The sequence below is a fragment of the Anguilla rostrata genome, chromosome 5 (genome assembly GCF_018555375.3).
Source record: "Anguilla rostrata isolate EN2019 chromosome 5, ASM1855537v3, whole genome shotgun sequence".
NCBI classification, from domain to species: Eukaryota; Metazoa; Chordata; class Actinopteri; order Anguilliformes; family Anguillidae; genus Anguilla; species Anguilla rostrata.
The window spans coordinates 61,601,028-61,624,532 of NC_057937.1; the positions used below are offsets into that span (position 1 = coordinate 61,601,028).

General features: G+C 48.6%; 1 protein-coding gene across 8 annotated transcripts in view; it reads right to left on the minus strand.

The window, feature by feature from the left end:
* The window catches only part of LOC135255859 (sodium/potassium/calcium exchanger 2-like), a 58,330-nt gene that overhangs the window by 2,023 nt on the left and 32,802 nt on the right, over window positions 1-23,505 (minus strand). For 4 of the 8 annotated variants that reach the window (XM_064337584.1, XM_064337583.1, XM_064337590.1 and 1 more), the window contains 5 exons: window positions 20,721-20,744; window positions 13,877-13,927; window positions 9,588-9,683; window positions 8,317-8,393; window positions 1,860-1,994 (listed from right to left, as the gene is read on the minus strand). In XM_064337584.1, coding sequence (XP_064193654.1) covers window positions 1,860-1,994; window positions 8,317-8,393; window positions 9,588-9,683; window positions 13,877-13,927; window positions 20,721-20,744 — 383 coding nt within the window. The remainder of the gene's footprint in view (window positions 1-1,859; window positions 1,995-8,316; window positions 8,394-9,587; window positions 9,684-13,876; window positions 13,928-20,720; window positions 20,745-23,505) is intronic. The other 4 variants (XM_064337588.1, XM_064337591.1, XM_064337585.1 and 1 more) reach the window with 3 other exon arrangements.

The following is a 23,505-nucleotide window of genomic DNA, read 5'->3' on the forward strand; positions in this document are numbered from 1 at the left end:
TGAGTTCTGATTGGCCATTTCAGTCTGTGTTCCAGACAGGAGGGAATTATCTTCTTAGAGCTGGTGTGTACATCGAAAGACCCTCTATAAGCTTACAAATCCATGTCAGAAAAGTCAAAAACACAGTACCCTCATGTTCATGGACTATCAAGAGCAGGGAAATTACTACCCACTCTGTAAAAACAACCTTTCTTATGGACGTCCCTTGATTTGAAACTTTTCCAACAAGATTTTGCCAATTAAATGAAGGCTTTTAAAACGTATCCCTCCACTAAGAAGAGCGCCTCACATTTATATTTACATTTCAGGCACCTAACAGATGTTCTTCTCCAGAGTGTCTTAAACAGCTTACGTTTTTTTTTTGTTTTTTTTTACACGCAAGCCATTTATACTGCTGAATATTTTTAAAGCGATTCAGGCTAAGTGGCGTAGCACACAGCTGCCACGAGAACCTGCAGCTGTCTCTGCGTTGTGCTCGTCAAACGCGAACGTTCAATACAAATCCCCACTTCTCTCGAGTGCACGGCATTATGGGTAAATGCCCACGAAAGCGCTTTCTAGTTCAACTGCTTCTGTGAACTCTACTGCGCATCTGACACCCACCGACATTAGCGCTTCAGCTATTTCACAGATACACTGTCTCTTGATCAAGGACTGTTGCTAACCCTGTCTATTCATGACATTACTCCCTAAATACTGTTAATTACTATGCTACTAGTAGTACTATCACTAATGTTATTTTATGTATGTACGGCAAGTGTGTCCTGGTTCCTGGCTACATTAGCACTGTCTGTAGTTATGCACACTCAACATTGCTAAACAGAACTGTTAGCTTGGTCTATATCAGCATCGCACCTATAATTAACATGGAGGCATGTTTGCTCCTTTGCATTGTAACTCACTGTGGAAAAGCTAATTGCTAAACAAATGTAAAGGTAATATAAAGCAAATTTAATGACCCGAGACAAATTAATTATGAGCCCTGGATCCGTGTTCAGTTGGTGATTTGGAGACCTACTGCATAGACCTGTGCTCTGTTTCATGAATTATGACTTAAAGTTTATAATTATGCAGTGCCAGCTAGCAAATAGAAGGATTCCTGTTGACATTTGTATGGAGAATTATTCATTGGCTTAACAGACTCTGCAATCTCACGCTCCCTGTTGAACAAATATTAATTTCTGGTTCGGCCAGCTTTGTTTAATAAGTGAAATGTCACTTCCATTCAGACAATAGGACCTGCTGGAGACATCCACATGGTGGAACAATACTGAATTACTGCACCATAGCAGTGAGGGCCTGCCACAAATGATTAATGTTAATCAGTCTGTGAAAGCAGCAGTTTGTGAAAGAGGGAGTCTGTGAAAGGCCCAGTCTGTGAAAAGGGAAGTCTGTGAAAGACAAGTCTGTGAAAAGGCCAGTCTGTGAAAGAGTGAATCTGTGAAAAGGCCAGTCTGTAAGAAGGTCATTCTGTGAAAGGCCAGTCTGTGAAAGACCCGTCTGGGAAAAGGACATTCTGTGAAAGAAGGAGTCTGTGAAAAGGCCCGTCTGTGAAAAGGACAGTCTGTGAAAGAAGGAGTCTGTGAACAGGGCAGTCTGTGAAAAGGGCAGTCTGTGAAAGAAGGAGTCTGTGAAAAGGCCCGTCTGTGAAAAATACATTCTGTGAAAGATAGAAACTGTGAAAAGACCAGTCTGTGAAAGGGTGTGTCTGTGAAAGGATATTCTGTGAAGGAGGCAGTCTGTGAAAGGTTCAGTCTGTGAAAGAGGGGGTCTGTGAATGTGGGAGTCTGTGATAGAATAGTGTCTGTGAAAAGGCCAGTCTGTGAAAACGTAAGTCTGTGAAAGATCGGTGCGCTCACTTCTTTCCGGACGTCCGGCAGGGTGAGCCACAGGGGGAACACAATGGGCAGGATCAGAAGGTAGGTGATGCGTTTACGAGGCGTCTCTGGCCAGGCCAAGCTGAGGGGCTGGTCTTCATCCTCGTCCTCCTCACTCTGTAGACGTACACACACACACACATACACACAGATCCAGACACACACACACACGCACGCACACACACAGGCACAGACCCAAACACACACAGTCATTTCCTGGCGTGTCTTGACAGCACATTTTAAATGTGAGTTTTCCCCTCACACCAATCCCAACCCAAAAAATTTGTCATCCTGTCATCATTCTGAAAATCAAATGAGATCTGCTTAATGGAGGCAAAATCAACCCGGAGAAAAAAAAGGATGGGAAGACTGGAAACGCATATCGTGTCATCTTCGCTCTGAAAGGAAAGGCAGAGGTATGGATGTCAGCGGAGAATCGGGAGACAGCCAGCGTGCTGTGTGACGGCTTTAGATGTTGTCTGGACGCGCTTTGTCATGAACACGATTAGCTCTGTCACAAAACATGCTAAGGTCAGCTGACTCACACACTACACAGAACCGCCTGACACTCTGCTCTCGCCTTCGTTACGTCCTCGCTGCTTCTGGCCGTGAAATATCGGAGGGTTTCTGCTGGTATACTGCAATGCAGAGCTTCCATTGCCCATAGTAATGTATTTGGTCATGGCCCCTTAATGAAGATGCATCAGATAGGAATGCTTTGGCTTTAAAGATGGGGAGACAGAACTTGCAGTCTAGACAAGCTGAGCGTCTGGTGGCAGAACTTTCCAATGTAGTCCATACAAGCTGAGCGTCTGGTGGCAGAACTTTCAATGCAGACCACACAAGCTGAGCGTCTGGTGGGTCGATATAATCTATGGCTGAATGTCAGCTCAGCAAATGGAGAATCTGTGGCCTCATGTGGTTCATGCAATCCCAGAGTGCACCTCTGTCCGCGGGACACGGCGAGCACGCTTAGGTACGAACGCGGGAGCAATGCATTTGCGTACCTTACCAGGGTGCGGGAACACAATTAAAGAGCCAGACTGAGATTCCTCCACCCTCAAATTGGATGGCATCGGTTGCCACAGCAACGGGGGGGGGGGTAGAACACCTGACACCAGTCCATAAATAGTCCCGCGTTTCACCCGACTAGCCGTGCGCTGGAAAATAGACTGGGCTGCGTGTCTGGCAGTCAATATACCGGAGTCATTTAGCCCTGCATTAATAGCACGTCTCGGAGTAGGAGTGCTGATCTAGGATCAGTTTTGCCCTCTCAGCTCATAACGGATTCGGTCAGGACACGGACAGGTAAGGGCTGACCCGTGTGTCAGCGGACGCTCTCTCTCTCCCCGACCTCTCCTCTCCTCTCAGATCGGACCGGCGCCCCCTTCTGGCAGACCTCTCCATCTCCGCTCTGAGCCGAGAGGTAAGCTTAGCCAGCAGCCGAGAGAAAGGCTGAGGTAAAGCCAGGCCTCCGCCTCCCCCCCCCCCCTCCCCCCCCCCCCAGGAGAGAAAGGGGAAAAGAGGACGCCGGTAACCGCGTCGTCGAGGGACGCTGGTATCCAGGCAACCGCCAGAACCTCGCTCCTCTGGACCGCTGCTGGGGCGACACCCGCATCTCCACCACCGCATCTTTGCAGGTCCGCAGACGCCCCCCCCCCCCCCACTCCACCCCCCCCAGTTTAAAGCCGCAGAAGGTCGTTAAAGAGTTCCCGTGGGAGAAATGTCAGCCGTCCTCACCCCGGCGGTAAGGAAAGGTTAACTCCTGAAGGACGGGCTGACGGACGGACCCACGGAGACTCCCAGGCGTGACGGACATGGCCTTTCCCCGGCTCCGACACTCGCGGGAGACGCTAATGAGCGCGCGCTAGCCCCGGCCGTTCCCCAGAGCACAGGGGGGACTCACCTCTCCCTCTCTCACTTAACCTTTCTGCACGGGCGGAGTCAGGGCATCGAACCAGAGGAGACCTCGTGTCAATCAAAACCAGTTCCATTTCTCAAAAAAAACAAAGAAACATTACACATCAACTTCAGCCTTTATACGTCACCCTAGAAATCCAATGTCGCTACAGAGCATAGTAAATGACAAAAAAAAAAAATCTAAATTCAATATTTATATTTCGTACATAATTACATGCAGAAAGGACCCGCAGTCTGCGTATTTAATTAAGATGAGAATAAAAAGCCCGTGACGTGCCGCCTTCATTAGTGAACTGCTGTCGAATGCTGATAGCGGTCCCGTATACCTGCCTCCACTGTGTCACCACAGGTGTTACAAGCCAATTATAGCAGGAACCACCAATCAGAGCGTCTCGTCTCCTAGCGCCGAGCGCACAGCGGGAGACGGCGGGCCCACGCGGGAAAGGACAGGAGCAAGCCCAGCGAGGGGAGGAAGCGGAGGGAAAACAGGCTCGGCGTTCTGTGATGTCACAGGAAGCTGCCTACGCTCCTCGGGACCTCTAATTGGAGGGGCTCTGAACGGGTCCAGCCTGGGGAGCGGGCTGCGGCACACGCCGCGCAGTTCACTGTTAAAAATGTGCGGAGAACTCGCCAGGCACTTGTGAACCTTCAAGGAGTGAGAGCACAAATACGTGATTGGAACACTAACGGAACATTCTAATGCTGATGTCACAGTCACCGCCGGCAACTGAAAGCAGCGGAGTTCTAGAACTCTGATGTAGAATTTTGAAAAAACCTTTTTTTTTTAAAAACAGCTGCTCAAATGTCATTGCTGTGGAGAGCGTTTGGAGAAGTAATTCCAATTCGCACTCATAAATTGGATTCTGGTTTGCACTCCACTGTTTGAACTGAATCGAACTGAAAAGAAGTTAAGAAAAAGAAGAAGTTTGGTGCTGTATCCGAACAAAAAATTCACCCCTCAGCTTCACAGGCATGGCACTGAACTGCTCTCCAACACTCTCTCCAGCTGAGTGCCTAAGCTGTACCACTGTTAGGATTTCATTATTTAATTTTTTTAAGAGCAGGGTTGGGGTAATGAAAGCACTGGCATGTGACATCAGCACCCCCCCCCCCTTCCTCCACCACAGAAGACTGTCCAGCTCCTGCTTAACTCCCGCTTAAAAAAAAAAAGAAAGGCTAGAAACCTCCCAATGGAAGTTTCCAGAGCAGCAGAGTCCTTTGAGAACTCAACAATTAATGTGACGCAGCTTCTGGAGTACGCCACAGCAGCAGTCAGCACCAGCCCTGGTGACCAATGAACTCAGTGAAAGGTTTTGGTTTCCACTCAAGAGCAGCCAGGACCTGCCCCCCCCCCCCCCTCAAAAGGCCACCAACTCAGACAACGGTACTAGAATTAGCCATACCGTTACCCCTGTTCTGCTTTAGCCTGATGGAGGAGCGGGTCAGTGTTCTAGAACTCCACTGCCTTCAGTCGCCAGCAGCGACTGTGACATCAGCATTGGAATGTTCGGTTAAGAACATTCTAATCACATATTTGTGATCGCACATCTTAAAGAGTTAATAACACAGAAAGACAACGCTCGGGGGTATCTAAGTCACATAGGGGTCACAGGGAAACTATTTTACAAACCACATCTGTGTACTATTTTTTCTCAGGGGATCCGGTTTCTCTTTAACACTTAACACTTTTAATCATTTCCCACGTATTACAGATGAAACGATGCAGAAACAAGGCGTATCGCTCCTGTGTGTGCACAAAGCAGATCCCTCCCCAGAATGCACCGCCCTGTCAGCAGTGGGACGTGTGCTAACACAGTGCAGACTCAGGCCTGGGCACGGTCGCGGTTCTGACGTGTCTCAACAGGCTGCCGACTCAAACAGACTGTCTGCGCGGTCGTTTAGGGTCACGACCACGAACGAGGCCACATCTGAGGTCTTAAAATGTTTTTTGTTTGTTTTTATTTATTGTGTTGAGGGAATAGCATTTTCGGTCCGCCACTGCTTCTGCCAAACACCCCGTCCCCTTCCCAGTCCGTGATCGGTTGCCCCTGGTTACTTCCTGTATTTAAGGCCACCAAAATACTTGAGCCGGCTGTGCGTCTAAATAGTACCAAGGAATGTGCTCACTGCACTAATCACTGGAAAACAAAAATATGAAATACTGAATATCCCTCTTTAAAAAAAGAATTATTAATGTAGCTTTCAGAAAAACATCCTTTTTTTCTGAACTCAGAGGTTCTCAAACTTGGTCCTGGGGCAAAGCTCTTGATTTAGTTTTCTCATTGACACCAGTGCCTGGATCACAGCCTCATTTTTAGTCTCCCAACTGGAGCACTTAAGTGAACAGAAAAGTTTGATGCTTGGCCTTGCATAACCCCGTGGTTTTAAAGCTCTGTACTGGGAGCCCGCTGGGTGTGATGTTTTTTTTAGAGAAAATGTCTTGAGTAATTACAGTTGTTTCAAAAAGCTTTCTACGTGCTCCCGTATCTGTCCTCACGTTAATTAACATAATGCAGCGTGACTCATCTTGATTGTCTGAAAAATGTAAATAACGTAATTTCTTTCCTAATGAATCACTTGTACTTTAGCACCTTACAGAACACAAAAGCAATTTAGGCTCATCCAGAAGTCTTTGGATGTGAACATGAGACATTTATTCTTCATGGCGTGCACAGCTTTGCTAATTGTGACATAATTTGGCCTTAGAGGGGAAGTCACGGAACTCGACAGAGACGTAAAGTGCCTAATTGGGGATAATTAACAGCTCGTTACCATTCCGGGGCTGCAGTTTTGGTGGGAACTAAAGCCTTTAAGTTACCTTTCCTCCCTTCCCCCTCCCCCCTCCCCCTCACCTTAGCGGCAGACTTAGCAAAGATACTACAGACTTCCTGCTAACGTGCTAATGCTACTCTTGGTGTAGGTTGCGTAGTTCAGTGAGCTGTGCGCTCAGACTGTTAGCAGAGATACTCCAGGCTTCCCGCTAACGTGCTAACGCTCGTCTTGGCATAGGTCGCATAGCTCAGTGAGCTGTGTGCTCAGACTGTTAGCAGAGATACTCCAGGCTTCCCGCTAACGTGCTAACGCCAGCCTTGGCGTAGGTCGCGTAGCTCAGTGAGCTGTGTGCTCTCCCCACAGCTGTACCGGCCCATTTGGCCCGCAAACACCAGACTCCCTGCTGGCACCTTGGCCAACCCATGCCCTTCAAACCATAAACTCTGCAGGCCCCCCCCCACTCCCACCCCCCTACCCCCGACACCCCCCCCCCAGTCTGACTTTGAGAGGGCACTTAACTCGGGACGGCCCATCTGCCACCCTCATGGCTTGTGTGCCAGTGTGTGAGGGGCAGGGTGGTAAAAGAGAGGGCAGTTTTTGTTTTTCTCAGTTTTTTTTTTTTTTTGGGGGGGGGGGGGGGGGGCTCCTCATTGGACTCTCTCCACAGGCCCCCTCATTGGGCAGTTGGCTCCAGGCCCTGCTTCAAAGCGGCCAGGATTTTAAATCAGTTAATTTTTCTTTTTGTTTTAATCATTAAATGGGATTAACAAAAAAAGGAAACTTTAAAAAAATTTTCCAAGAGAGCTCTGTCAGCAATGTAAAATATGCAGAAATATGTGGAAGGTAAATTCCACATGGATATACAGAAGTACAATTTCTATACTTTTTTTTGTTTTCCAGACCATGCAGTGGAGGCGAACACCCTTGGGTTGATCAAGTGCAGGTTTAAAACAGCACTGAATAATATTCTGTAGGTAAATGATGAGCCTCGGTTACTTTACATTAAATTACATTTCATTACTCATCCAGAGTGACCTTCCAAAGAGAACACCAGCATTGAATGCACTGATTGGCTGCCTTCCTCATTACGTATTCACTGTTAACACTGTGTTCCATCTGTCACACCAGAAGAACACAGCGTTTAATAGGAGAGGCACTCAACCACAGCGAGTGACATTTTAAAAATCCCCCCCCAAAATAAGGCGCTGCACCCCCCCGGCACGGTTAATTGAGTGTTTGATCATGCGGGGGTACACATCAGACCCCTGGAGATCGAGCGGCCATGGGGCAGGTCAGGAAGCACCCCTGGGACGGGTGCCCAAAAGTGCTCAACACATACTTGTTCTCTCAGAGAGGCCGGTGAGCGCCATTGAGATTGATGGATTGTAAATGACCTCATTAATATCCAATGAAATTATTTTACTTTTTTTTTAAAGTCTCTGTGGAAGGTGTGACAAATTTACCGCCGGTCCGAACACAGAACAAAACACCTTCTCGTTGTTTTGGGGGGTCAGCAGGAAACATAAAAGAGTCACTTGGGGTTAACTGGGAGGTCATTTCTCCTTACAGTGACATCACTCCCGTGCAGCGATTTAGGATACAGATCCCACAGTTTGTGAACCCCAGGACCAGGCTAGGGTTGAAATAAAAACCTACGGGACGGTAGATCTCCTGGAACAGGGTTGGCCAGCCCCAATATAGACAGCCACTTAAAAAAAATAAATAAATAAAAATAAAAGCTCCTTACCGTGTCCTGTCCCGCTGTGCCGTTCATAGGGGGGGTCACCTCCAGCTCCACGCTGGAGCTGTTGGGAAGGTTCATGTCTGTGAGGAGGGGGGGGGGGAGAAGCGGGGAGAGGTACAAGGACACGCTTCTGTCAGTTCATGGCATACCATGTGCTGTGCCCCAACACCAGAATAACGCCAGTGCAACCCTAACCTGCACTCACTGTCTGCACAGACCACGTCCAGGGCCATGCGGTTAAACGATAGGCTGTGATGTTGTCACATGTCACAGGTGTGAGAGAGACAGCAGAAGGGGCAGAGGCAGAGGGGAGAGGTGGAGGGAGAGGAGGAGATGGAGGGCAGAGGAGGAGGTGGAGGGGAGAGGAGGAGACAGGGGAGAGAGAGAAGGTGAAGGGGAAAGGAGGAGACAGGGGAGAAGAAGGTGGAGGAGAGAAGAGGAGGTGGAGGGGACAGGAGGTGGTGGGAGAGGAGAGGAGGAAGTGGAAGGGAGAGGAGGAGGCGAAGGGGAGGATGCAGATAGCTTCTTAATGGTAATCTACATTCTGGCTGAATTGATGGGAAGGGTGGGGGGAGGGGTCTGATGTGAGACCTCGGTCACAGACTGCTCCCATTGGCTAATGAAAGTCCCATGGACCGGAGCACTGGGTCTGTTCAGCTGAGCTGAGTGTCACTGGCACACAGCCCCCAGCCAGAGCGATGCTCCTGGGCGTGGCAGCGCGTCTCCTCCTCATGCGCTCCTAATTCATCTCAACGGACTCCCAAGGTTCATCCTTTTTTTCCCCTCGGTGTTAAAAGGCGCGGACAGTCGCGTAATCAGAGAATTAAAGGCTTATTTCCATGGAAATCAGCGTGTGCCGAAAGCAGACCCACTGTCGTGGCGGTAAATCGTACGGGGAATAGAAGGCGGAGATAAACAAAGCCTCCGTGTTCGCCACACAGCAGTGAACCGCAAAAAGGCTCAAATTAAACGAGCGGCGAAACAGCATCGCTAAAAAAGGCCGCTAACTAGCCCGCAAACTAAAGTTATTAATATGGATGCGAACAACAGATTAAAAAATGTTCAGCGGCCAAGGAGCCAGAATGGCGGTGCGATGAGAGGAGAGATGCCAAACTCAACATGTCTATTCTGGAAACAGCAAATCCCCAAATCCCTTGAATTTCCCTTGAGTCTGTGCTTGTGTGTGCGGTCATGTTACCTGCAGGTGATTGGTCGTGCCGCGTGTATGCGCACAAGCATGAGTTTATGATAACAAAAGTGTGGGTAAATCTCACCGGTGTGACCCGGGACCCCGTTAGACTTGTCCCCATCTTCTGGGCACCTGTTCTTGGCCATCTTGTGGAGAATGGACGCCTTTTCCCGAAACTTTCCTGAAACGCAAGACACGGGATCAGTCAGGATCACAGTTCTCTGAGCCTGTGTTCTCACAGTAACAGTTTATTTTTTTGCCGGGCTCCCTAAATTTTGTGGGTAACCATATTAAAAAAAACAGGGCTCAGGTTGGCCCCGTTTTGCCCAGAGACTGTGTAAGAGAGGCAGTGCTGTGCAGAGAACAGCTCACAGTTGTTTTTTAACACAGAAACAAAAATTACATGTGACAGAAGTAGCAGAACAAATCAATACTACTCTCCAGATATCATGATATTATTACTATACTTTACTAAGTTTATTCATCTTAAGGTCGTCCTGAAGCATACACAGCAGAGCATTATAACATATTTATTACTCATTCATAAGCATTTGTGCAAGAACTTTGGTCGAGGCTGATGATTGGTTTTAATTTGACCTTGTGTTTGGACCTTTATTTCTGAGTAGCAACTTTGTGTGCACATTCTTCATGAAGTACTGAATTTGTGAAGGAATAATTTGTAAATGTACTGTATCATTTTAATTAAGGCTTTATAAATTCTCTGTCAGCCTCATACAAAATTCACTTCATATAAAGAGTGATTTAATTTATAATGTAGGGAAACCTCATAAAGAGAAAGTATTTCATGCATTAATAAAATGTAATGATGTTAGTACTAATATTTCCGAGCCATTATGCTGTAATATAAACTAAATGTGGAAGGAAAACGTGATTGATTACTATGCCCCTCATTATATTAAGACAACATCGATGAAATATGATTTTACCTTGACGTCCTGGAGCTACAACAGCACAGATTGCTCTCAGAGCACGTACACAGAACGTTTAGTCTATTCGACAGAAATTCTGCACAGTAACCTCTCCCTGTTACTGCAGGTTGGTGGTAGAAGTGAGAAATGGCTTTGTTATGAGGTGGACACAAAATATGAGCTTCACACATAGCCAAACGAATGAATCACACATAACATGGATGTTATGTAACATTTTCTGGCAAATAAGGAAAATATACAAAAAAAAAAGATAAAGAAGAGAATTTGATCAAAGTGAAGCAGGCTGAGGGGAGAAAGAATCGGATAAATTGAGCTCCTGTGTGTGCATTTTGACCACAACTACTGTACGTTACTAACAATGTTCCACTTGACCACATGATCTAAAATACATAAATACGATTGGTTATAATAAGCCTTTCATCCACAGGGCTTCCAAACTCATTGTCTTGTGTCTGTAGGAGAAACCAGAGAATCTTAAACATATCTTTTACAGCACAATTTAACATAAAGCTATTACAAGTTTGGCAAGTCTTTATAAAATTGAGATGGGCACAGAAAGTCATACCAAAAAAAAAACAACAAAAAAAACTCATTACTTGAAAAACAGCCTGCAGTTTGGCATGAGTGACTGGCCTTTGAAGCCCACGGGGGATTTAGCTGCTGCTGTCTGGCTATCGGTTTCTGCACAGGGATGACGGCGGCTTTATCCGCACGCTGTGCCGCACACTGTGCCCGGGGAGACAGGTGCTGTTTGATCCCAGCGAGCTTTTTTACGGCTCCCCGCACGGCACCTGAACTTCCTCCCCAGCCTGCGGCGTGCGGCTCGTCTCAGCGTCCTGCACACGCACTCAGTGACGCGGCAGTGTGTGTGCGTGTGTGTGTGTGTGTGCGCATTTGCAAAAGCACACGTGTGCATTCAACCTGGCCCTGGTTTTGATTCAGCTCTACGAGCTCTGTGCCACTGCTGCGAACAGTAGCACTGGCTATGGGAACACCCTTCAAGTATCAAGCATTTTGATTGGTCAGTTTTGGATTACACCCCTGCAGTAAAATCCGATTTGATAGGTCAATTCATGACTGGACCAGCCCATGTAACTTCTGCGGTTTGATGGGTGTCATAGTACACTTTGTTCATAGCAGAAGCCTTCAACTGTGTTTGGCAGCAGTGTAGTGTAGTGGGTAAGGAACTGGGCTTGTAACATGTAAAAATCAGAGCTCATTAAGAAACGGGGTAGATGATCATGTACATTTTCATTTGCGGCTCAGAACCGAAGGAAGCCTGGCCTGACGTGGTCATTTCCACTCTGGGCTCCTCATCTTCCCGCTGATGTGTGCGTTAATGTGCACTCCTCTGCTCGGCCCGCCTGCTTCAGCGGCTAGCCTAGCACCTCGGGCTGCATCTGCCCAGCCAGCCTGTCTATTCAGTGCAATTCAATTCAGCTTTATTTGCATAGTCCTTTTTATAGAGACACAGTCTCGAAGACGCTTTACTGTGGAAGTTAAAAAAAAAGAAAATTGGAACAAAAATCCACACCTGAACCCCCCAAAAGGCAAGCAATTGAGGTAAAAAAAAAAAACAAACAAAATCCCCAACATGATGGAATCTCAGGAGGAACTCGGCGATAGAGAGAGGGGGAGCCCATCCTCTGCTGGCCAGCCTGGTGTAACAGTTAGGACAGACTGAACGGTAACAGAACTGCAATGGGGGATCTAGCCGAGCAAAACACAAAATGGGTCAGCCATGTTACAGTCGGCGCTGTCTATCTGCTCTGATAAGGTTCCCCATTGCCTCCCCATCACCGTTTAGCTGGTCGCTAACTGTGCCGGCCAGTGCAGGATGGGCTCCCCCTGCCCCCCAAAAGCTAAGTTCTTCCCACATGGAGATTTTTAGAAATATTTTTTTCATCCCTGCTGGGTAATTTTTTGTTTCTTATCTCGCTCGCTGTGTGTGTTTTTTTTGTGGGCTCGTGTTCAGTCTTGCCTGAGTTTTTCCCTCCTATTTGCAGTTTTTTCCTCCCCGTTAAAGTGTCAGTAAAAAAAAAAGCGCCGTATGAAAATAAAATGGGTTTTTTTTCTCTCTCGCTCTCTCTCTTTCCCTCTCTCTCTTTCTCTCCTCCGCTTATTCTTTCCGTCGGTCGCACCAGCTTCGCGCGACGATGAGTCATTCCGTCTTTTCGCCAAAAAACCCGCCTGACGTAAGGCTCTCGCGTCTGCACGCAGCCAAGGCCACCGGGAGAGAGGCGTAAGGAGCCGCACCCCCCACCCCCGCCCCCCCCCCCACCCCCAGGAATGAGAGTGAGGGTTTGGAAAATTCCGGATAGCATCCTCGGCAATATTGGATTTCCGCTCTCCAAGCACAAGGCAGGTTGGCTTGGCTGAAGCTGCTCGTTACACAGGCTTGGGGGGGGGGGCGCGTGACCCCACCCACTCTCCGTACAGACTGCCCTCGCGACCGTGTGGGCGGTCTGTATTGGCCGTCTGTAAAAGCGGCTGTAAAAAAAAAAAAAAAAAAAAACTACAATTCCCACAAGACCTTGTGAAAATTACCTATAAGTATTACAAAGAACTCCTTAATTCTGTCAATCTGTTCAAATAAGTACAGTGAGCAGCCAGCCTTGTTTTAGCTATTTTCAGATCCCCTGGATTTACACAGCATATTATGGGCTTCCAGCTGACAATACCAACATGCCAGTTTATTAATCCATAGCTGCAGCATTTAGCTGGGATCGCTCCGGTTGTAGTTTCTGAACATCCGTGGTGTGTGGCACTTTATGGCAGGATCACTTCCCAAAGTGAGGACCGTACCCAGCTGGGTTCTGGTTCTGGTACTGGTTCCGGTGTTCGTCTGACCTTTTGCCACGCGCCTCTGCTCCTCAGTCTCTCTCAGTATGTGTGTGCGTGTGTGTGTGTGTGTCTGCGCAGTGAAGGCATGCAAATGAGCAATTAGGGATATTGAGAGTGATAAAGCAAGGCTAATGATGGGCTCACTCAGAGCATATGAGCCCTCGAATGTAAAATAAAAACACAAGATTGTAATTGGACCGCTGCAGCCACGTAAGCGGCCAATGGCGACGGCCTTGCCAGCTGGCGATACAGAACGTTCCAGAATCTTGGGACAGATGAGCGCCTGGCAGCCAGTGAGCAGCGCCGGTTTTATCTCACAGAGACCAGACACTGGATCAGAACCAAAGACTTAAAAAAATAATAATAAAATGGACCAAAAAAAAAAAAAAACCAGGAGGAAAGCAAGATGATCAGAATGGTAATGGGAGCTGAAAATGGGAATTGTGAATGGGAATTGTGAACAGGAACTGGGAATGGGAACTGGGAATGGGAATTGTGAACAGGAACTGGGAATGGGAAATGGGAAAGGGGGAGATGAAGAGATGAAGTACTGAAGTGAACAGAAGAGCGGGGTTCTTACCTTCCTCGGTCATTGTCTGATAATATTTTAGCTTTCCGTACGTCCCGAGCTCTACAGCACCACAGCAGGGGGGGTAGGAGTGAGAGGAGAGGAAACGAGGAGGAGGAAGGAGGGGAAGAGGAAGAGCAGCTTACAAACGCAAATCTCAACACGGCAAAAAGTACAGGGAAAAGAGCATTCGTACATTTTTCTCTCCGTCTCTCCCTCCCTCTCTCTCTCTCTCTGTCTCTCTCTCTCCGTCTCTCTCTCTCTCTCTGTCTCTCTCTCTCTCCGTCTCTCTCTCTCACACACACACACACATGCTTTCAAAGTCCAAGTGTAAAAATGGAAAAGAATGTATTCAAAAACATACAGCAAACAAGTCATGTTTTCCTTTCCCAACTTCCTCTGTTTGACAATACAAGCCAAGGGCACCTGGCCTGCAGTGATAACACCTCAGCTCTGAATTATGATCAAGGTAAATGACATGAGGCCCGTGTTTGGTTTATCATGCAGTTCTTTTTTACAGGACACCTGCTGTGCAGGAAAAGCACAGTTTCCTGCTGGTGTGACACTGGAGGGGGGGGAGGATCCCTCCTGTAAGCAGCAGCACACCTGTGTGCGGCTATGCTGGCTGAGATGAATTTCTTTTCTAACAAAAGCCGAAGCGGCCATCATTGCACAATTAAATCTGGGACTCAGAGCGACGCACAGATATTTTTAGCAACAGCATTTTTCATCTGGAAATACTCCCACCCTCCCCCACCCCACCCACACCCCGCCCATACCGCCTCAGCTGTCTGTCGCGTGAGTCACGTCAGACGTCACAATGCACGAGCCAGGATTCCGTGCGTGACTGAAATCAAAATGGAGGCAACCCAACCCCCACCCCCCCTCGCCCAAAAAAAAAAAACAACAAAGCTTCAGCTCTACGCTCAGCGTGTCAGCATGACCTGTGGCTAACCGGCTACTGAGCTGACGTTTCTCACGACATGCGAATACAGCTCTTCTTTTCTGTCATTATTTATAACAGATGACGTGGGACTGCGTGACATTTCTGCGCCGGTCCAGACAGCCAGCACAGACCGTATGGACCGCACACTGGTTCCCCTCGCGTGTGCAACAACAACAACACCGTTTGGACTGACGGACGGGAAGAGGACCGAATCCAGGTGGGAAAGACAGCGGAGGTTCGCACTGAGCACCGCAAAGCCAACGCACAAAGGATTCTGGGGGAAAAAATTAATCTTTTCTGCTCCACCTCAGCCGACGTGCGGTGAGTGCTCTTCTGCAAAATGACGGGTTTGACACACGGGGGTGATTCGGTTTCCCCAGGTCACTGTGCGACGAAAGCCACTATATAAATTGAAACCCATTAGAAGCATCGCTTACGCCTCATAATGTCTTCTTTTTACTGCAAAAAGGTGGTAGAGAATTAGACCCCTGCATACACATCAGACCTATAACTAGTAACCCTCGTGACAGCATTTCCTATTCATTTCAATCATTGGTCCTTTGAGTACACTTGTACCGATCCTCAGTATGACACATCGGCCAATTTCTGCAACCAAATACATTTGCACAGCAGTGTAATTATTGAAATATCTTAAAGTGGCACATTCTTAAACTGATGGGCCATTTCCAAGGCCTACAGACAGGCCTAGTCAGAGGGATATTTTTTTTTCAACGTTGATTTTTTTCTCTTCTGTGAACTATTCTGTGTATCTATACACATTTTTCATTGTTGTTTTGCATATTTGTGTTTTTCTTTGCACTGTAATCAGGGCTCTTGTAAAAGAGACTCAGGAGGACTTCCCTGAATAGATAAAGGATATATTAAAATAAAAGAAAAAAAGTCCTCATATTCTTCAGTTTTGCGATATCTCAATAATACATTTTATTAAAATTATTGTTGGCTTGTTTTGAGATCTACCAACAGGGAGAAAAACGTCATCGCTGACTGCACTGCACAGTCACAAGGACAGCCTACCCAACGCAGAGGAGAGAGAAACAAACAAACAAACAAACCAACAAAACATTAAACAACAAAATACCCTGCGGCTGAACTAATCGGTCAAATGGGGCCGAGGGGAAGCCTCGCTTCTGAGGCAGGCCGAGGAGTGGATCTATCTGAGGCGTCACAATCCGCTTAGCGTGCACGTGCACACCTCCCTCGCTGAAAACACGGGGGGGCGGGGTGTCACTAACTGGATAACTCCGCTCTGATGCCCTCATCGGGGGGGGTCAGGGAGTACCTGTGCTCTGGTAAAACACCCCCTCCAGAAACGACATGGTGGAACACGAAAGCTTTCTCCCCCCACCAGCCTGGACTTAGTGTTGTTAAATAATCATTAGCTGAGTAGAATATATATATATATTTTAGCAAGAGTGCACTTGAACTCCAAGCCTATATAATAAGCTCCACTGCAGCAGCCACATGCTGTAAAGAGTCTAAGAGGGATCACGATAAAGACACACGGTTAAAACATCTTCTCGCAGTCAGGAGAACACAGTATCTCCAACACACAGATAGGAAATCTGTATTTGTGTGCATGAAATACAAAATAACATAATTTCATACATAATATGCGTTTTTCACCGCAACCTACACCTCTGCCATTTTAAATGTGCTTTAAGGGGATTTATATTTGGGTGAGATATTTATTTGTATTTTTTTCCCCCATCCTTAATTGAAATGTCCATTTCTCTCTTTGGGGGAAATGCTGATTGGTCTGGTTCAGTAAAATTATCCCCTGTCTGTGTCACTTTTGAAGACTGACAGCCTGGACCCAAAGGTCAAAGGTCATGGTCACGAGGACAGTTCATGACATGACCTGACGAGGTCTGGGTCTGAGGTGAAGGGGATAGTGGAGGAGGAGGGGGGAGGGGAGAGGGGAAGGGTGTGCCGACATGGCTGGACCCCGTGGAGCGGTCCCATGTAGAGACAGACATCTGCGTCTCGACACCCCAAGCGGATTTCTCGAGCTTGAAGTCGGTCTCTTGTTCTCACCCCGCTGTCCTGTGGCGAAATCCGCGGTGTGCGGGGGCTTTGGTGGGGGGGGGGTCTGTATTTATTTTATTTTAATTTTCCTCTTTCCTCCTTTTCCTGCACGAACGAGCAGCGTCCGCCCCTCGGACTCCGCGGCCTGAGCTCCAGTCCTGCCGTTTCCAATTAATCTCACAGCGGACAGGCTGTCATCGCCCGCGCCGAGCCGCCGCGCTCTCTAAATCAGCCCGCGCTGAGCTCTCTAAATCAGCCTGAGCTCTCTAAATCAGCCTGCGCTGAGCTCTCTAAATCAGCCTGAGCTCTCTAAATCAGCCTGCGCTGAGCTCTCTAAATCAGCCTGAGCCGAGCTCTCTAAATCAGCCTGCGCTGAGCTCCCTAATTCAGCCTGAGCTCTCTAAATCAGCCTGCGCTGAGCTCTCTAAATCAGCCCGCGCTCTCTAAATCAGCCCACCTGAGCTCTCTAAATCAGCCTGAGCTCTCTAAATCAGCCTGCGCTGAGCTCCCTAATTCAGCCTGAGCTCTCTAAATCAGCCTGAGCCGAGCTCTCTAAATCAGCCGGCGCTGAGCTCTCTAAATCAGCCCGCGCTGAGCTCTCTAAATCAGCCCGCGCTGAGCTCTCTAAATCAGCCTGCGCTGAGCTCTCTAAATCAGCCCACGCTGAGCTCTCTAATCAGCCGGCTGAGCTCTCTAAATAATCCGCTGAGCTCTCTAAATCAGCCGCGCTGAGCTCTCTAAATCAGCTGCGCTGAGCTCTCTAATCACCCGCGCTGGAGCTCTCTAAATCAGCCGCGCTGAGCTCTCTAAATAGGCCGCGCTGAGCTCTTCTAAATCAGCCCACGCTGAGCTTCTAAATCACCCGCTGAGCTCTCTAAATCAGCCCACACTGAGCTTTCCCCAATCAGCCTGGCTCGTCTAAATCACCTGCCTGAGCTCTCTAAATCAGCCTGCGCTCTCTAAATCAGCCCACACTGAGCTTCTAAATCAGCCGCGCTGAGCTCTCTAAATCAGCCTGCACTGAGCTCTCTAAATCGACCCGCGTGAGCTCCTAAATCAGCCTGCGCTGAGCTCTCTAAAGCAGCCCACGCTGAGCTCTCTAAATCAGCTGTGCTGAGCTTCTCAAATCAGCCCGAGCTCTCAAATCCAGCCGGCACTGAGGCTCTCTAAATCAGCCCGCGCTGAGCCTTCTCTAAATCAGCCCGCCTGAGCTCCTCTAAACAGCCGCGCTGAGCTTCTAAATCAGCCTGCGCTGAGCTTCTAATCAGCCTGCCAGCCGCGCTCTCTAAATCAGCCTGCGCTGAGCTCTCTAAATCAGCCCGCACTCTCTAAATCAGCCCGCTGAGCTCTCTAAATCAGCCGGCTGAGCTCTCTAAATCAGCCGCGCTAGCTCTCTAAATCAGCCTGAGCTCTCTAAATCAGCCTGCGCTGAGCTCTCTAAATCAGCCTGAGCTCTCTAAATCAGCCTGCGCTGAGCTCTCTAAATCAGCCTGAGCTCTCTAAATCAGCCTGCGCTGAGCTCTCTAAATCAGCCTGAGCTCTCTAAATCAGCCCACGCTGAGCTCTCTAAATCAGCCTGAGGCGAGCTCTCTAAATCAGCCCACGCTGAGCTCTCTAAATCAGCCCACGCTGAGCTCTCTAAATCAGCCCACACTGAGCTCTCTAAATCAGCCTGAGCTGAGCTCTCTAAATCAGCCCGCGCTGAGCTCTCTAAATCAGCCCGCGCTGAGCTCTCTAAATCAGCCTGCGCTGAGCTCTCTAAATCAGCCCGCGCTGAGCTCTCTAAATCAGCCCGCGCTGAGCTCTCTAAATCAGCCCGCGCTGAGCTCTCTAAATCAGCCCGCGCTGAGCTCTCTAAATCAGCCCGGCTCTCTAAATCAGCCTGAGCCGAGCTCTCTAAATCAGCCTGCGCTGAGCTCTCTAAATCAGCCCCGCTGAGCTCTCTAAATCAGCCTGTGCTGAGCTCTCTAAATCAGCCCGAGCTCTCTAAATCAGCCGGCACTGAGCTCTCTAAATCAGCCCGAGCTCTCTAAATCAGCCTGCGCTGAGCTCTCTAAATCAGCCCACACTGAGCTCTCTAAATCAGCCCACGCTGAGCTCTCTAAATCAGCCTGAACTCTCTAAATCAGCCCACACTGAGCTCTCTAAATCAGCCCGAGCTCTCTAAATCAGCCCGAGCTCTCTAAATCAGCCCGCGCTGAGCTCTCTAAATCAGCCTGCGCTGAGCTCTCTAAATCAGCTGGAGTTAGAGGTACCAGGGGCAGCCGGAGTTAGCGGTACCAGGGGCAGCCGGAGTTAGCGGTACCAGGGGCAGCTGGAGTTAGCGGTACCAGGGGCGGCTGGAGTTAGCGGGGAGAGGCTGCATACACACAGAGGCTGGCGGCTCTGTTTTTAACGGTCCAAACTCACAGTGCAGCAATCAGAATAGTGAATATTACCTGGAATAATTGCTAGTGATTTTTTTTTTTCAAAAAACATAATTATGCAGCGTCAATGAAGCATCATTTTCACACCAGAAGGATGCAACAGTTACATTCCAAACAGCTATAACATTGCCATAGCCCCCCTAGCATAGATATCACCACAAATCTGGGTTTTTAATTGTCCTATTATTGCACATCAAACAGTCCTTTTTATCAAGTGTGGACCATCAAGCTAGGGGCCTGAGACTCATTAGTACAGCATTAGTACCCCCCTCCCTCAGAAATCTGTGACCTACTGAGCCTGAATCACACTCCCACTTCCCCATCCACTGTCTCCTCTCCACAACAAAGCCACACCCACTGAGCCCCACCCGAGCCCCCCCCCCCCCCACACACACACACACACACAAACTCATAAATAGGCAACACAAACTCATACACACATGTAGAAACAGCAGCGCTGGAGAAACACAGATGCAAGTGATTCATATCGGGATTGGAAGAGGCTGAGAGATGGGCGGGGCTGAGGGGGGGTGGAGTCTGTGGGCGGGGCTGAGGTGGGGTGGAGTCTGTGGGCGGGGCTGAGGGGGGGTGGAGTCTGTGGGCAGGGCTGAGGGGGGGTGGAGTCTGTGGGATGGTGGAGTCTGTAGGCGGGGCTGTGGGGGGTGGAGTCTGGCGTGGCTGTGGGAGGGTGGAGTCTGTGGGCGTGGCTTTGAGAGGGTGGAGTCTATGGGCAGGGCTGAGGAGGAGTGGAGTCTGTGGGTGGAGTCTGTGGGAGGTTGGAGTCTGGGCGTGGCTGTGGGAAGGTGGGGTCTGTGGGCGGGGCTGGGGGGTGAAGTCTGTGGGAGGGTGGAGTCTACGGGCGGGGCTTTGGGAGGCTGGCGGGAGAATCTTTGTGAGAGTAGCGCGCGGCGGTGTTGGAACCACAGCGGGAGAATAACGCAGTGGCCGTCGGTCTCAGCGCAGCGGTGGTCTGAGCGGGAAGCACGACACAATGACGCCTCGGAGCTCAGATGGTGCAGTGGAAGCGTGAGCGCTATTCCCGGTGGCTGACTCGGAAACATGGCAGCCTGGAATCTGGGAATGGCAGCTGGGAATCTGAGAATGGCAGCTGGGAATCTGAGAATGGCAGCCTGGAATCTGGGAATGGTAGCTGGGAATCTGGGAATGGCAGCTGGGAATCTGGGAATGGCAGCCTGAAATCTGAGAATGGCAGCCTGGAATCTGGGAATGGCAGCTGGGAATCTGAGAATGGCAGCTTGGAATCTGGGAATGGCAGCTGGGAATCTGGGAATGGCAGCCGGATGTGACCCAGAGAGGTGACGCTTCCGCATGTTTTCAAGCTGCGATGATAATGGGCGGCTTTTTCTTATTTTGCTTTTTTTTCGAGGCTGTGAGCATGGATAAATGCGCACGCACACACCGGGCGGCTTCAACTCACCGGAATCCGCAAATTCTGAGGAAACTCAAAAGAAGGAATGAAAAGAATGATGTAATGATAAAAGGGAAGAAAGAAAAAAAACAGAGGAGATTAAACAGGTGTACTCATCAGACACAGACTGCTCTCCTCAACACCATCCCTGTAATGCTCACCGAGGTAGCCATGAAGACATGAACTGTGTGTGACTGGCATGTCGGTAAGTAACACTGGCCAAGCATGTCAGAGAGACCTGATATATTGGAATGAACTCCAATGATTCTTCAGTAAGGAATGGAATTGGTGACAGTGACGTAAGCTGCAGATTGTGACCGTTTGCATTGCCTGTTAGAGGTCTTCTTACACGGTCCCTTGATTTTACAGGGTCTGAATGGAATTTCATGTTGAATTTTGCAGTTCGGTATCAATGGTGTCTAACAAAAACGTTTCCCAAGCTGCTGTTTACTGTAAAATACAGTAAAAACACAAAGGCTCACTGAAGCCTCCGCTATCTTGAGAGCTGGGATTTCAAAGGCGTGATATATAAACACAATCCCACACAATGTCTCACTTAGAAACAAATTCATTTAATTATAAGTAAAAAAAAAAAAAAAAAACGTCAGCCGTCTTGTTTGCCAGATACCTGACGAAGCCTAAGATGACTCAGCGTGCCTAACGCTGAAAACTTCTAAAAACACGCAACTCGAGTTAGAGCCCAAAGGAGCCATTTATACCGAGAGACGAGCACGTCCTCACATTAAGAGCCGTTAGATTTTGAGGTGAAACCTTTTTACAGTGGGCAAGAGTGGCCTTTCGGCTCCACGGTCTGACGCCCACACGGAAAGGGTTCTCGTCCGCTAAAAGAGCGGTTTCAGCGTCAGGACCCCGCCGTTCTGAGGGAAAATGAATCACTTTAATAGCGGGATTACGCACTGATGTACTCTCAGCGCGTAAGAGCCCCCCCCTACCCCCCCACGCCTCCACAGCTGGCCTCTATCAGAGATGAATTTGGCAGCGATGAACCGCGAGGCCCCTCTCTCTCTGGAACGGGCGGCTCCATTTTACGCCCGAGCAGAATTCACCGCGGGGCCCGAGTGCACTCGAAATAAAACCACCTGCACTCGCGCCTCTCGTCTCAGGCTCGTTACGTCCCGCTACCCGCTCGCCGGCGGGACGCTGGGGTCCGTTAAACGTCCTCCTCGGCCGTGACCACCGGGCCAGCTGAGCCCGGAGAGGTGGGACCGCAGTTTCGGCTTTTAAAAAAAAAAAATTCGCAACTTTGTTTTTGTCCAAGAGAGGCATTGTCTGGAACAGCCGTGTGTCTGTGTGTCAGTGTGTGTGTGTGTGTGTGTGTGTGTGAGTGTGTATGTGTGTGTGTGTGTGTGTATGTGTTTGTGTCTGTGTGTGTATGTGTGTGTGCTTGTGTCTGTGAGTGTTGTGTGCTTGTGTTTGTGTGTCTGTGTGTGAGAGAAAGAGAGTGTGGGTATGTGTATATGTGTGAGTGTATGTGTGTGTGTGTCCAATCCCAATGCACTATGCTTCACAGTCCAAGAAAACAGACCATTTGTTTTGGAAAAAATACTATGTAATAACTCAATAATTTTGAGATGGGGGCCCTGAGCTCTTGTTTTTTTTGGAAAAAAATTCCCCCATTCCCCCTAAGTGTAGCTTACAGCTTGGAGCTCGTCAGTGTTTCAGTAACCTCTGAGGAGAAGGTTGCCATCTTGATTTAAGCTCCCTCTCGCCCACGCCCTCTGGAGGCCAGAGGCAGGACTGCTGCAGTAGAGGTGTGGACCTGTCAATCACTTCTCAGGTAAGTGGTGGGAACAGAGTTTGGCTAAGGAGCGTAGAGCACCCGAAACCCCCCCCAAACCCCGCTAAAGTTTAGAGTTTGGCTAAGGAGTGTAGAGCACCCCCCCTCCCAAAAGTCTTGAGTTTGGCTAAGGAGTGTAGAGCAAAAAGTTTTGACTTTGGTGAAGGAGCATGAATGAATAACTCTGAGTGTGCTGTGTCGCTGTGCTGGGTTAGTTCTGATCTCATTTCCTTTGATGCCGCTTAATCATTTTGTTTATTTGCATGCCGGAGACGGGCAAATATCACCCACATCGCAGACTGATTCTCACTCCATGCCGACAGAATGCAAATGCAGTTTAACATTTTAGCACTTTAAACCGTTCCCAGCTTGATTAAATACGCATTCGAGAACTTTGCAGGAGCTAAAATGGTGGGTGGGCACGTCTCTTCGGTTAGGAAAGTCATACTTAACAGCATCACACCCTGCATGTGCTACCAAGACAGATATTTATTCCAATAATGCTAATGTGGCAACAAGAATTTCTAATAAGCACCTTGTCAGCAGTGTGTTACACGAAAATACGAATCTTACTGACAGTAAAATCAGATCAACATAATTTCCAGCGCTGAAAAATACTTGTGATCCTGACGAGGATGTGATTTTCCATGGGGCTTCATTCCTGTGTCACTGCATTTATTCAAACGGATCTTTGTTACGCCGATAGGGATGAATCATTTCCTTTATAATCCAACTTGATTCTTACGGTCAAACGCGATTTTAAAAACTCACTTTTAAATTCCAACTTAATTCTTACGTCAAACTGAATTATTATAGAACTCGACTCTCCTTTCGCGGGGGCTTAAAAATTACAGAACGAGACGCAGCCCCAGCCTCCGGAGCGTCTGTAAAAATAATTAATAATTTTTTTTTTTTAACGCAAACCCCACTGTGAACAGAAACGCGCTCGCGCAGATTAAAGCGAGCTTTGCGCACCACAAGCAGCGCGTGTAATAA